Source organism: Amphiura filiformis, chromosome 5 (assembly GCF_039555335.1).
Source record: "Amphiura filiformis chromosome 5, Afil_fr2py, whole genome shotgun sequence".
Lineage (NCBI taxonomy): Eukaryota > Metazoa > Echinodermata > Ophiuroidea > Amphilepidida > Amphiuridae > Amphiura > Amphiura filiformis.
The window spans coordinates 46037861-46050666 of record NC_092632.1 but is presented as its reverse complement, the minus strand read 5'-3'; the positions used below and the strand labels follow the sequence as shown (position 1 = coordinate 46050666).

Here is a 12806-nt window from a genome sequence, read left to right as displayed (position 1 = left end):
AATACTACATGACTTTTGTTTCACTTCTTACAAATTCAGCTTTATTTATGAAGCTGATTTTCATCTGGAAAGGTATATTCAACAAAACAGGACTGTGTTCAAGTATCTATGTAGCTCTTAATATGAAAAGAATTGAATTTTTATTGTTCAATATAACACTTTTATAATTTACTTAATTTACTTATTTTACCATTTTTTACCGGTAATTTACCGTAATTTACCGGTAATTTACCGCCATTTTTAATTTACCGGTAAATTAACAACACTGGGTTCAATAAAGTTAAAATGATTTTGCGCCAGCCTCTTTCAAGGCATATTTTCCCATTGACTTCAATGTGTAACCCGAACGGAAAATAAAATATGCAAAATTGCTTCTCAAAGCAAATTATATTACCTGGAATATGATTGTATGGTGTTATAGTATGCAGTTTAAAGTGAATTGTAAAAATGTGAAAAAAGAAATGGACCTCTTGCATCATATGACCCCTGGGGGTCACTTTTATTAAATTTGCTCCTCCTGATCCTCCTCCTCCTGATCCTCCTCCACCCCGCACATTATGCTAATTAGAGGCAAATTATTCAAATGTTAATAACTTTTTACAACTTTTGTAAGGTTTACTTAATTGGTCTCATCACAAGCTTTAATTTGACACCAAATTTAACTACATAAGCTGCATATTAACTGAGAAAATTAAAAAGATGAACCCTAAAATGCCGCGCGCATGTAACATCTCCACCTATTTACTGGCCCAACTCAAAATGCATGGCCTCAAGCAGAGATGAGGTTACATGCTATGTGTAAAGGGCTACATGCTGGAGATAGCACATTCTAATGGTGGGAATTTTGATCACAAGAATTTATGTGGTGGAATAAACACATTTTTAAAAACACAGTTTTTGGCAACAAATTTCAACCAAATTGATATTTTAAGTGGACTATAATGCAGTAGGACTTTAAATAATCAAGTTTGGCCACAGAAGACATTGGTGAGTAAGTCATTTGTTGTGAAAAAACCAGCTGTACATTGAAAGTATGGTTTCCTAGTTTGTATGTGGATTGTAAGTGTACCATTTTCTGCGTATAACTAGACTTCTCGAGCAAAGCTTGACCAGCGAATGATGTGCCGATGTGATGATGATGATGTGATTCAATTATTTAAATTATACGTCTTAAACTGCACCAAATTGGCAGACCGTTGAAGTTCTCTGCTGAAAACTATAAGGTTGAGCATGTTGTAGGGCCAATTTAGATCTTGACTTAAATTATAAAAAATCTGATTTAAAAAATAATTTTAATAAAAATAAAAAAATCAGCAACCCTGATCAATGTACATACAGTTTTACTTGTTCCCAATCAATATTCTGAGTTGTGGCAACAAAGTATGAGTCACCAAAATTTTGAAGATTCACTGTACAGCTACAAAATTAGAAATACATAGTCCGGAATACATTTTGTACAGTGCTAGTGTTAATAATATTAATTAATTACAATATTTCTTGTTTTCAAGAATTCCACACATAAATTGTTAACATGCCTCTCTGCGGAAAAAAAAGGGCCTTGTACTTTAACACCTTAGAACAGAAAAATGGGATTTGTCAAAAATCCCTTTTGTTGCTCATTACGCATAATTTGTGCTGACTCCTATAATTATATCATCAACATACTCCTTTTCGCCGATCACACGGTCATCTAAAAACTAGATTCTATCCCCAAAGTGTGTGTGCATAAGCCTGTCAAACATGTGCTTTAATTGCCGTGCACTGCACGCTTTGCATAAGCCTTCTGGCGTGTTGCTAGAAAAATGTTAGAAACAAAAATGCACTTTTTGCACATATGCGTTTGCAGGGAGGACCTCGTTTTGGTAACAAGTTGGGGGAGCCCTGCAAAGAGTGAATAATTAATTTTCACCTTTAATACTGCACATCTAAGATAGCTGCCTGTGCAGCCATTTTAGATGCGCATGTATGGAAATGTTCCCATTAGATGAGTTTTGCATCTGCAGAAGTGTTTTAGGTACCATACTTCCTGCAGGCAGGTCATTTTCTGCAAGTTTTCTGGAGTTTCAGGGATAGGGCTTGCGGATCTAGTTTTCAAGTCTAAGGACCAATATGGGACACATCCTGAATCAGTAGCGACTTCAAAGGTTAGTGTTTTTGAAATTAAATGATAATATATCAATTTAATGTACTTCGATTTCATGCAATTAACAACTCAAGCAGACTAATTTTATTGAATGGAGCAAAAGCTTTAGGGGAAAAATAAAAATGAGATGCACATTTTGTTGTTCATATGTGTGTTCAGTTGGGAAACTTTTTATTTTTTCCTTATTACTTGGTGTACTAATATTTTATTTTTTCCTTATAAACTTACTTCATACTAATATTTGTTGCAAAGTCCATTTGTTTCCCATTTATACCGCACCCCAACCACTGGCGTGGCGTCATAGAGGCACAGGAGGGCACATGCCCCCCCCAATCGATTTGAACATTTAAAAATCCCATTTGAAAATTGCCGAAAAATGGCTTGTGTGCCCCCCCATCAGACCCGGTGCCCCCCAATCATGGTCAGTGCACCCCTCAATAGGATGACTCATGCTACGCCAATGACTCCAGCATCAAAATTATTTACATCGAGACTACATACTATTTAGCATTCTTAGTCAGTGGGAGTGGTCTATTACGTAGACACATAATCTGATTGGAGAATCGCATGATTTTGGGTGTTGTCTATCAGGCTGTAGACGATCGCATGCGTCATCATGAGTGTTGATAACAAATAACACGCTCATAGTATATATCGCGTTGTATGCTTCTAAGACACAATGCGGAATACTCGCACGTGCTAGCAGTACGTGCAACAAAAGATGTGAAGTTGTAAACAAGTTTCGTTCACTTTAGAAAAAGGGGAGTTTTTATGACGGTAACTTAATTTTTGCTTACCGTATTGGTCCGAGTATAGTCCCACCCGTTTTTTAGGTGACAATTTTTCACAATTGGGGGGTGGGATTATACTCGAATTTCAAAAGGGTTTTTTTTTTTTGGTTTTGGAGTGTCCCTGGACCTAGATGCTAGGATCATTCATGGTTGAATTTCAAGATATTTTGTGTTTTTTATGAAAATTGATAATTTCGTCGGTCGCAACACATAGTGGCGTACGTGAAGGACAAAATACGACTCAGAGCAAAACGTTTTTGAAGGATATGCTGCTACTAGCGCTGTCGATACTCCTCCACTGTTATCTCTCAGTGGCCCGATTCCATTTAAAATTAAAGTTTAAGGTTCAAACTATTAAACAGTATCTTTAATAGTTAACAAGGAATAACTATTATAGGATATTAGCTAGCTCTAAACCTATACGCCACTATGTGAAACGGAAAATTTGGAAAATGGCTATACGCCACTATGTGTTGCGACCGACGATTTGTATTCATGTCATACTCTATTAATGATTTCAAAATGCATTCAACGTGGGACTATACTCGAACAAATACGGTAATGTAATATTTAACTGACTAAGAATGAGAATAAACGATAGGAATTTTTATTTTGACTATTTCTCTACCTATGATAGACAACAGGCAGGTCCAATATTTTTATCGTAGTGGATACCGGCCGTCAGTCAAAATCTCCACTCTTGTTTCCATGTTGCGGAGTCATTGCAGCTACATTGTTAAATAAGCTCAGTCTGGTGCTTCCAGGCTAGCTGTAACAGCTTCACAGCTCTGTCGCCAATGCTGTAGGACTTTGACCCGAGACCGAACTCAAGACCTTATTTTCAAGGACTCGGGACTCAGTTATGCAGCGCTCTGACTTGGGCAGTTGGACTCAGACACCAATGACATTGACTCGGATGAAGTGGACTTGAATCTCTTTTAGGGTCATCCGAGGTCAAATCGCCATAGATTGTCACATGTTCATGATATTTGGTGGGAATGGCCACCTAAGTGAGACACAGAAGGTCAAGGTCATTTTGAGGTAATCCAGGGTCAAAATTGCCATGTAGATTCTTACATGTTCATGCAATTTGGTGGGAATGACTAAACCTTTTGCAACCCACAGTAAAGTCCGATTCTTACTCCACATTGCAGCGTGATGCAATGCTTTTTAAACCTCACAGCATCGTGCGATGAAATTAAAATGTTATAATTAATTTCATCGCGCAATGCTGCGATGTTTTAAAAGCATGTGGGGTCTGCATCTCCTTTTATGGTCATTCTGCCGACCTTGGTTTTCCAGCAACCAATCACAAGCGTGCACGGCTGCGATATCGCAGCGGAATGTTATAAAGTTGAACAAAATCCAACGCCATGGCGGACCAAAATTTCCACCGCGCGATGAGAATTTTTACCGCCGAGCTCGTAAAAACCTGGCTCAGATGTCAATTTTTATAGCATCGCATCGCGCTGCGATGTGGAGTAAGAACCGGGCTTAATGAGCAAAAACAAGCGGTCGCGAAAGCAGCTGAGACTTGGTGGTTCGCGAACTGCCTTGTTTTATTTTGTGAACTTCACACACATACTTGTACTGGTTTTCTTTAGGAGAGTCTTGGTTATCAATTAGAAAGAAAAAATAACCTATGAAAATTGGAAGTTAATTATGTTTTGCTTTAGATCTAAAAAAGCTTTGATGTTTAGTTATATGCTTTTTGTTTGTTAATTGTTTGCTTTTTGGTTGTTTTGCGTTGTGTTTCATTTGTTTAGCCTCCCTTTTACTAACTTGGGCAATCAGGGCATTCGACTATGGTGTAAGAGGTTGCAGGTGCCTAGTACGCCTCGTGAACAAATTGAGTTTTTGAATTGAATGAATGTCTTGGAACCAATCACTGTATAAGCCATGTAGTTGGCAAGAAGCGGTGATACCATTTGGAAAGCAGAAATAAAATAATAGCATGGGCCAATATAGAGCTCTCTGTATTTTAATGCATATGGTCACGTGTCATATGGTGGGGCACATTTGCGTTACAAACACTGATTTTGATCATTTGTCTTCATCAGTGTTGTAGTCGAGTCCTCATCATCCGAGTCCGAGTCCGAGTCCGAGTCCTTGGTGTCCGAGTCCAAGTCCGAGTCCGAGTCCCTGCCAATTTCTGATGTCCGAGTCCGAGTCCGAGTCTTAGTACTCCATGTTCGAGTCCGAGTCCGAGTCCGAGTCCTTATGTATCAAATTCAAGCCCGGGGTTTTCACCAATACCTTATCAACGTAGGCCTATACTTAACCAGAATTTTAGTTCTATATTATTTTTTTGTAGGCCTAAGTATACATAATGTGCTAGTCCCACCTAGCATGCCTAGTATTGTTTTGGGGCTGTGCAATAATTATGCGGAGCCCGCCGGGAGGGGTGTAATTGCAAAAAATGCTTATCCCTCTCAGCGGAGCCTGCCAAAAATCGCTTCCCCCCCCCGGCCTGCCAAAAATCTTTGCACCCCCTTTGCACATGCCATTTTTTGCTGATTTTGGGGGATCCCAATTTACAAACTTTAAATGGTTTAGATAATTGTATAAATTTGCATTATGTAAGCATTTCCGTAGTGTTTTCTAAGCCTTTTTAGAGCGTTTTATTTAAAAGGTGCCCATAGGCCTATGTGCCAAAAATTGCTTGTTCCCCCCTCTCGGCTTGCCAAAAATTGCTTCCACCCTCCCTTTCAATCGGTCAAATTTTACCTTCCCCCCAATGCTCATAATTTTTGCTCAGCCACTTAGGTAGCATACCCTGGAAACAGAGTATAATCACAGACTTACAGTAACTTATTAGGCTTGTGTTTTAGACAGGCAAAAGATGCAATATTACAATCAAAATATGACATCACTACTAAACCCCAGGTGCCAAACGAAGAGGTGTTGGATCCGGCTGTAAGCCTATGCAGTAGGCCTAGTATTCCTGTGGTGGGGGTCACTCACATGTAAAGGTGGTACCGTGTGACGGGTATGTGCGGCGGTCAAGGGTCCCTTTTCAGGCTCTCCGGCAGTTCCTTAACACATTGGCATAATTTATGCTCCAGTAGTCCAGTTCATTGAGCCTAACACTCCGAAAATTTTAGCTCTTAAGCTCAAATTTGGAAACATTTTGAACTTGTTAGCTCCAAACCCTATAATTTGGCTCAATTTAAGTTCACAGACCTCCACAAAAATGTTGAAATTTCAGTTCATCAAGCCCCTATTTTGCCACCAAATCAGTTCTTCCCAAAGTTCGGTGCCACACACCCTTACCAAAATTTAACTTTGAGTGCCCAGAGTATTATTATTATTCATGTACATTCTAGACTTGCGTCTAACAAAGCAGTCATGTCAATGATTAAAATCGATGTAACCAATTAAAGATATAACTGAAAGCAATCTTGCTTTTTGGTTGTACTTTTATTTACAAACTGAATTTTCAAAATTACTTAAATTTATCACATGATGTGATCATTGATCAAGTATAAGAAGTTTACAATGAACAAAAAAAAAGACCTAAAAGACCCTATTTTGCGGACTCAAGAGGACTCGGCCGAGTCCCCGAGTCCTTGGGGTCCGAGTCCGAGTCCAAGTCCTTAGCTTCCGAGTCCAAGTCCGAGTCCGAGTCCTTGAAAAAAGGACTCGAGTCCGGACTCGAGTCCGAGTCCGAGTCCCGAGTCCTCCAACACTGGTCTTCATTTTCACTTAAGGCCAGAGTAATGGAAGACACATTCGTCCACGATCGAATTTGAGATTTTTTGATATTTATCAACACTAAGATGTATTCTTTCACTTGAAACTGATAAAATACAACTTGCTAATATTTATTCGTATTTTTGCTTGATTTATTTCACTCTTTTCAACTCTAAAAAGTCACATGGCTCAAGACAGTTTAGTAAATTGGCGGAAATAATGAGTCAGAAATGCGCTTGAATGCGAAAATATTGTGACTACTGCATGATTCGCCGCTTGACGCGCGCAACTCTGCGCGTATGTCCAACACAGTCAAGGCGCATTCGGTATGTTGTTAACGCCAGCAAATGTGGTGTAAACAAAACAAAAATTTGCAGTCAAAATGCCACTTAGATTTTTTAATTATTTTGAATTTTGGCGCACTGAAAGCAGAGCTTATAGATTCATTGGTGCAAAAAGATGCATATTTAGACCATGCACCAGATACAGCTTTTACAAGTGTGAAAGTCTTACCGTTTTAAAATTTAAGGACGTTTTGTGCATAATTTTGACATTTTTTACTAAAACGCCGATTTCTCTGAGTTCACTTTTGACAATATTGCACGATTTTTGTGACAAGATAACTCGAAAAATATGCAAGCAAAGGGTAAACTTTTTGCACTATCCTTTAGAGTACATCAAAGTCTAGGGAAGGTTTTTTCATTTTTTCAAAATATTTGTTTTAAACAAAAATATACACCATTATGTGCAATTTTTTGCTTAATAGAGTGACAAAATGGTTTTTTTCACATGTTTTTTTTCCAATATTTCAAAAAAGAGACGAATTTCAAAAAATAAAAAACCTTCCCTAAGTTCATGTCTCTTCTTCATGAAAAGCTAACTGAATTTTGTTTACTCCGAACGGATTTTTTCTTGAGATTTATGAACAAATCTGACGTCACCATGGGATTCCTTGACTCATTTCCTTTCCAAAAATGTATAGTTTTATATACTTTGGACATACAATTCAGAAATAATGAAGCTCGAAAAGGTCCATGTTCTCTCCCATTACACTGCCCTTAAATTGATACATGTCTAAAACTATACATCTTACACCAACAAAGCTATTCATTTTTGGAAAGCTAATGTTCCAAGGAATCCAACAATGCAAAATTGATGTTGATATACAGGGTGTGTAAGAAAATATATAGGTGATATCATGAAAAAAAATTATTTTACTAGAAAATTGATAATTTATTGCATTTGCTACTGATATGGAATACCTCTAATGTAATCTAATTTTGTGGCAGGCAACACTATGAGCTTTAATAAAATGTATACTTTTACTATGTTGTGATTGGCCAAAGTGGTGATACAGGGTGTGAAAATGTACGTAACTTTACGCACCAAATGTTGATTACATTTTTGAAAATATTTTCTTTAGAGTGTATCCTACATTTATTTTAACTGCATGTTTGGATTCCCTGGGTATAATGCTTTCCAAAAATGTATACTTTTCCTATCTTAGGGTGTATAATTCTCAAGTAACAACAATTTAAAGCCAAAACGCATGTTATGACTGAAAATCTTGGCATTTGTGTGTAGTGACTGAATAGGGAAAAATTGTGGGTCTTTGTGATTTGCGGTTCTCAGTGAGTACTTGAAAACATGAAATAGATCAAACTAATAGTTGAATATGAATAATGAATGAACAAGCTTTTATTTGAGATATGATTTGCATGTATAGCACAGAATTTGGCAATGATAAAATTTAAAATTCAAAAAGATATCAGGTTTCCACAACATTTCTCATAGAGATTGCACATACTCCTCTACCGCTTAATCCTCTACCGCTTATCCTCCAGGTTTAACCTCGTTAACATTTTAATATTTTTCACTAAGTAAACAAATGATAATTTCAAATTGTGAAACATATTTGAAAAGTAGAATAATCAAGCTGTATAATGAGCCCAAACTTTATGCAATTGGACAAAGAATAGCTCTGTACCAACAAGTTAAATCTGGAAGAGGAGAGAAAAATGTAACGCCTCCCACTATTTTTGGGTCCCACCATATGACACATGACCATATAGTCAAGCTAAGGCCAGGGAAAAAACTACCCTGCTCTGTGGCAGATGGACCTTTCAAGTAGGGTCGGTCAGGCATTTTTTTCCTGGAGGCTAAAATTACCCTAAAATGTCACCTAAATCCAGGGTTCGATTTAGAGGGTTTTACATGCACAAATGCATGTAACTTTGGCTCTCAGTGCATGTAGAATTTTGCCTGTGCCTGTGCATGCAAAATTTTGTGTTATTCAGCCCATTTTGAGGAAAAAATCGAGAGTTGTGCATGTAAATTTTATTTTCTAAATCGAACCCTGCCTAAATCTGAAAGAAATCTGAAGATTTTTTGCAAACATGTTTTCTGAAAAATTTCAGCCAAAATCAATAAATTTTAGCCCCAAAACAGAGCTTATTTTAAATACAGGATTTTAGCAAAATTTCAGGAAAAAATGTCTCCAAAATGCAAAATTCAGGGTCGTTGGGCCCATAGAACAGGGTGTTCTTTTTTTTGTCACCTAAGTAACAATTATATTTGGCCATTGTTTTTGCAGGTTAACAACCATGCCAACTACCAAACAGCTTGAGAAAGAAGAGGTTAAGATGCGTTTGATTCAACTCAAAGAAGAAATCGAATTGCAGAAGAAAAGAAAATCAGAAGAGGGACGATTCAGAAGAACAAAAGTATGAATTGCAAAATGCTACTTTTTTGGTGGTCATAATATTGTTGAGTGTAGTTTGTGTGTTTAAAAACTTTTTTTAATGGTGGACATAATATTGTTGAGTGTAGTTTGTGTGGTTATAACTTTTAAGTACCGTGATTTGTCCGAGTATAGTCCCACGCTCGAGTATGGTTCCCAAATTAGTTCTTGTACTATTTTGATTCTTGACACCGCTTGTTGTAAGATGTTTATGTCAAGCTAGTCCAAATAGGGATTTTATTTTAAAATAAGTCCTGGTTCTCAGCATCTTAAAGCATGGCATTGAAAACATATAACATGTTTTCAGTGTTAACACAAAAATGAGTGTAAATCTGCTTGGGTTTGTCAGAAACCTGCAAAACAATAATTATCATCATAAAGGCAATAAGCAATTTTGAAACTTTTATAATGGGTGCCACAAATATCATACTCGAGTGTAAGTTCATATGTGCTGGTAATAAACAATTTCCAAAAGTTTTAACTGATTTTCAGCACAAAAATTCACTATCCTTGAATTTTCGATGTGTGACACACATCCTCATCAGGAGAAGTCCTAAGATGTTGTGATGGACGTGCCCTTTTGTTGGCCATTGGTAACTTTTTGTCGAATGAGAGCGTTGTATATGGTTGGCAATTCCAGTCCTTGATCGTGATTTAGCTCTGGCGGATTTCTTTTTGATCTGGATCTCACCACAACATTGAAAACAGAATCTCAATCTTACCACAACATTGACTGGGAATACACAAAAGTGTTAGCCAAGGATGATAGAGAGTACCCCTGTTTGGTACAGGAGGCCATCCAGATCAATTAGAAATTGCCAGAACTAAATCTAATTCAAATTTCCTTTAACGATGTAAAGTTATACAGAATTAGGGAAATTATGAACATTTCAATGCATATACAGAGTACAGTTGCAACAGAAAACTTTAAACTTGACATAAATACCAACAAAATATGTACGTATTTGTAAATCCATCCTAATACCTTGCTGGGGTTCATAAACACTTTGTTTGCCTCGCCATGTAATGTCAATATTCAAGGTGCAGCAATACACATTTTTGTGGGATGCACTGTATCTAATGAAGATTAGGATACAGTTAAAGAAAATAAACTTGAGAGACACCAAATATCACTATTCCATACATATACGTCTTCAACACATGTATACCTGCTCCATATGCACCCCTATACTGCATCACTTGAATTGCAGTATCTTAAAAAAATTAATAGTGTTAGGATATCATTTTCCTCATTTTTAGCTAGATAAATTATCAATAAAATGAGACCAAAACTAGCTCCATTATTGAGATCGGCCTACAGAACAAAATGTTCTGACAAAAAATGTTGTAATTCAGGCAAGGTATTGTGAATGTGAGGGATTTTTGTAGGATAATAATTGTTGCCCTTTTTCTTGGTGTTTATGTAATTCTTTACAGAAGGTGCGTGGAGATTTGTCCATTCTGGAACAAAAACTGTATGTCATCGATTGGATCATCGAAGCATACCCGAGGTCCTTCAAGGACGCTATGAGTTTTCTCAACAGAGAAAGAAAGCATAAAAACCAAACTAATAAACAGAAAGGACAACAATTTGTCTTATCAACACCCAGAGCGTTATCGCCTAAAGTCTTACGCTCAAGTACACGAAACAATTGCAGCAAACAACTTGAAAAACAAAGAAGTGGAGTCGGTGTGGAGACTCGTCAGCTTGGTAATCCTAGAGTGCTAGTAACACCCATGAAGAAAGAATTAAAGCGTGAAATACTAGAAGCTATGAGAAGTCCAGAGACTCATCAGCTTGATGATCCTACAGTGCTACATGTAGTAACACCCATGAAGAAAGAATTAAAGCATAAAATACCAGAAGCTATGCAAAGTCCAGATGTGATCTGTCTTGGTAAATATGAGAAACCAGAACCTGAATTAGTTGACTTGGGTTCACCAGTCAGATTTAGTTTGCAATAAAGTTGCAGCACTACATACACACAAACAAAAAATGAGATGAAAAGGACTTACATTACATAAGTGACATTCTCCTGAATGTCTACACAGTCACATTGACTGAAAAAATCCAGTGCATTTGGCCAAATTCAAACCAGTTAACTTTGTATTATTAGAACAACTCTCTAATCAATGGGCTATTCCACTTGAAATCCATGAAATCTATGTAATATGTGTTCATCCTATCAACCCAGAGATAACTAAATAATTTAAACTTTAGTAATTTTATAGTTCTGAAGATTTGTTTCATGATGAAAAAAGATGTATGTTATTGATAGAGAGGTTGCTGAAGTGCAGTAGTAAGTGTGAATACACTTCTAGTGCCCGTTTCTATTCATCGTTATGTATTCTTCTCCCGTGCATTATTTTCGCGAACTACCCTTCACAGCCCAAATTATATAAACCTGCACGCTAAACAATGCATTATCTAAAACCTGCACGCTAAACAATAGATTCTAGATAATACTTGCACGCTCAAATACTAGAAATACTACTTTCACATAACCATATAGTAGAGTTAGGTGACGCTTTCGACACAGAGGTCACACAACTATACAATTGTCTGTTCGATATACATACCATCAAAAAAGTACGAATATACATTCTGTGGTGTTAAATGGTATAGTTACAAACGGTGTTCTATAATAGGGTACAATTACCGAATAGGGTGCAACTCGCTAGACTTGAGTCCAGTCCTCGTCTACGGAGCTTAGGGTTAGGGTTTAGGGTTGGGGTAGGGCAGTCTGACCTCAAATAAATCAAACATCAAATGAGAATAATCGAGCTTCTATTAATTAAAAGGGCCAAAAACAGGTGGATCATAATTATACAAGATGACACCATTGCAAAATATTCAGCATTTTACAAATGAAATACGTGTAGGCCTATATCTAAAATAACATAGCCGGGCCCGGGAAACACACACTAGCGCATAATATCATGATCATGCTTTATAATACCATAGGCCTTCAAACACATGTGTTTGAAGGCCTATGATAATACTGAACAAATTGTTAAATCCCAATGTCGTGTGTTTTAATATAAGTAGATTTTAAAGTTCAAATTATAGAGCTATAAAGTCCAGTTGATATTCACCGTAGTACTAGTCGGACATCTAAATCGATCGTTGAACTGGTTCAGTGCTCTAAATGATCACAACATAAAGTCAATTGGTTACAAACCATGCGTGAATAAGTTACTAAAGTATGACGATGGCTTAATCGATACCATTGATAGCAAACTTATACAGGGATTGATTTTCTTTACCAGTTAAATGCTACGTAGCTGGTCAATGTCCTGACGGTGTTTTTAAATGTAAGATATTTCCCTAATATTAAAACTAATATAATGAATGCAGCAATTAATATTGCCTATTGTTTTAATAGGCCTACACTCAAAGTGTATGACGGATAATGTATTGCAGTAAATGCATTCGTCA

At 37.0% G+C, this 12806-nt stretch overlaps 1 protein-coding gene across 3 annotated transcripts in view; it reads left to right on the top strand.

Moving 5' to 3' along the window:
- Window positions 1-11523, top strand: part of LOC140151882 (uncharacterized) — a 29854-nt gene extending 18331 nt beyond the window's left edge. For 2 of the 3 annotated variants that reach the window (XM_072174201.1, XM_072174199.1), the window contains exons 2-3: window positions 9221-9350; window positions 10805-11523. In XM_072174201.1, the coding sequence (XP_072030302.1) occupies window positions 9231-9350; window positions 10805-11332 (648 nt within the window). In that variant the 5' untranslated portion in view covers window positions 9221-9230 and the 3' untranslated portion in view covers window positions 11333-11523. Of the gene's footprint in view, window positions 1-1984; window positions 2145-9220; window positions 9351-10804 lie in introns of those variants that run through there. The other variant, XM_072174200.1, reaches the window with a different exon arrangement.
- The last annotated feature ends 1283 nt before the right edge of the window (window positions 11524-12806 follow it).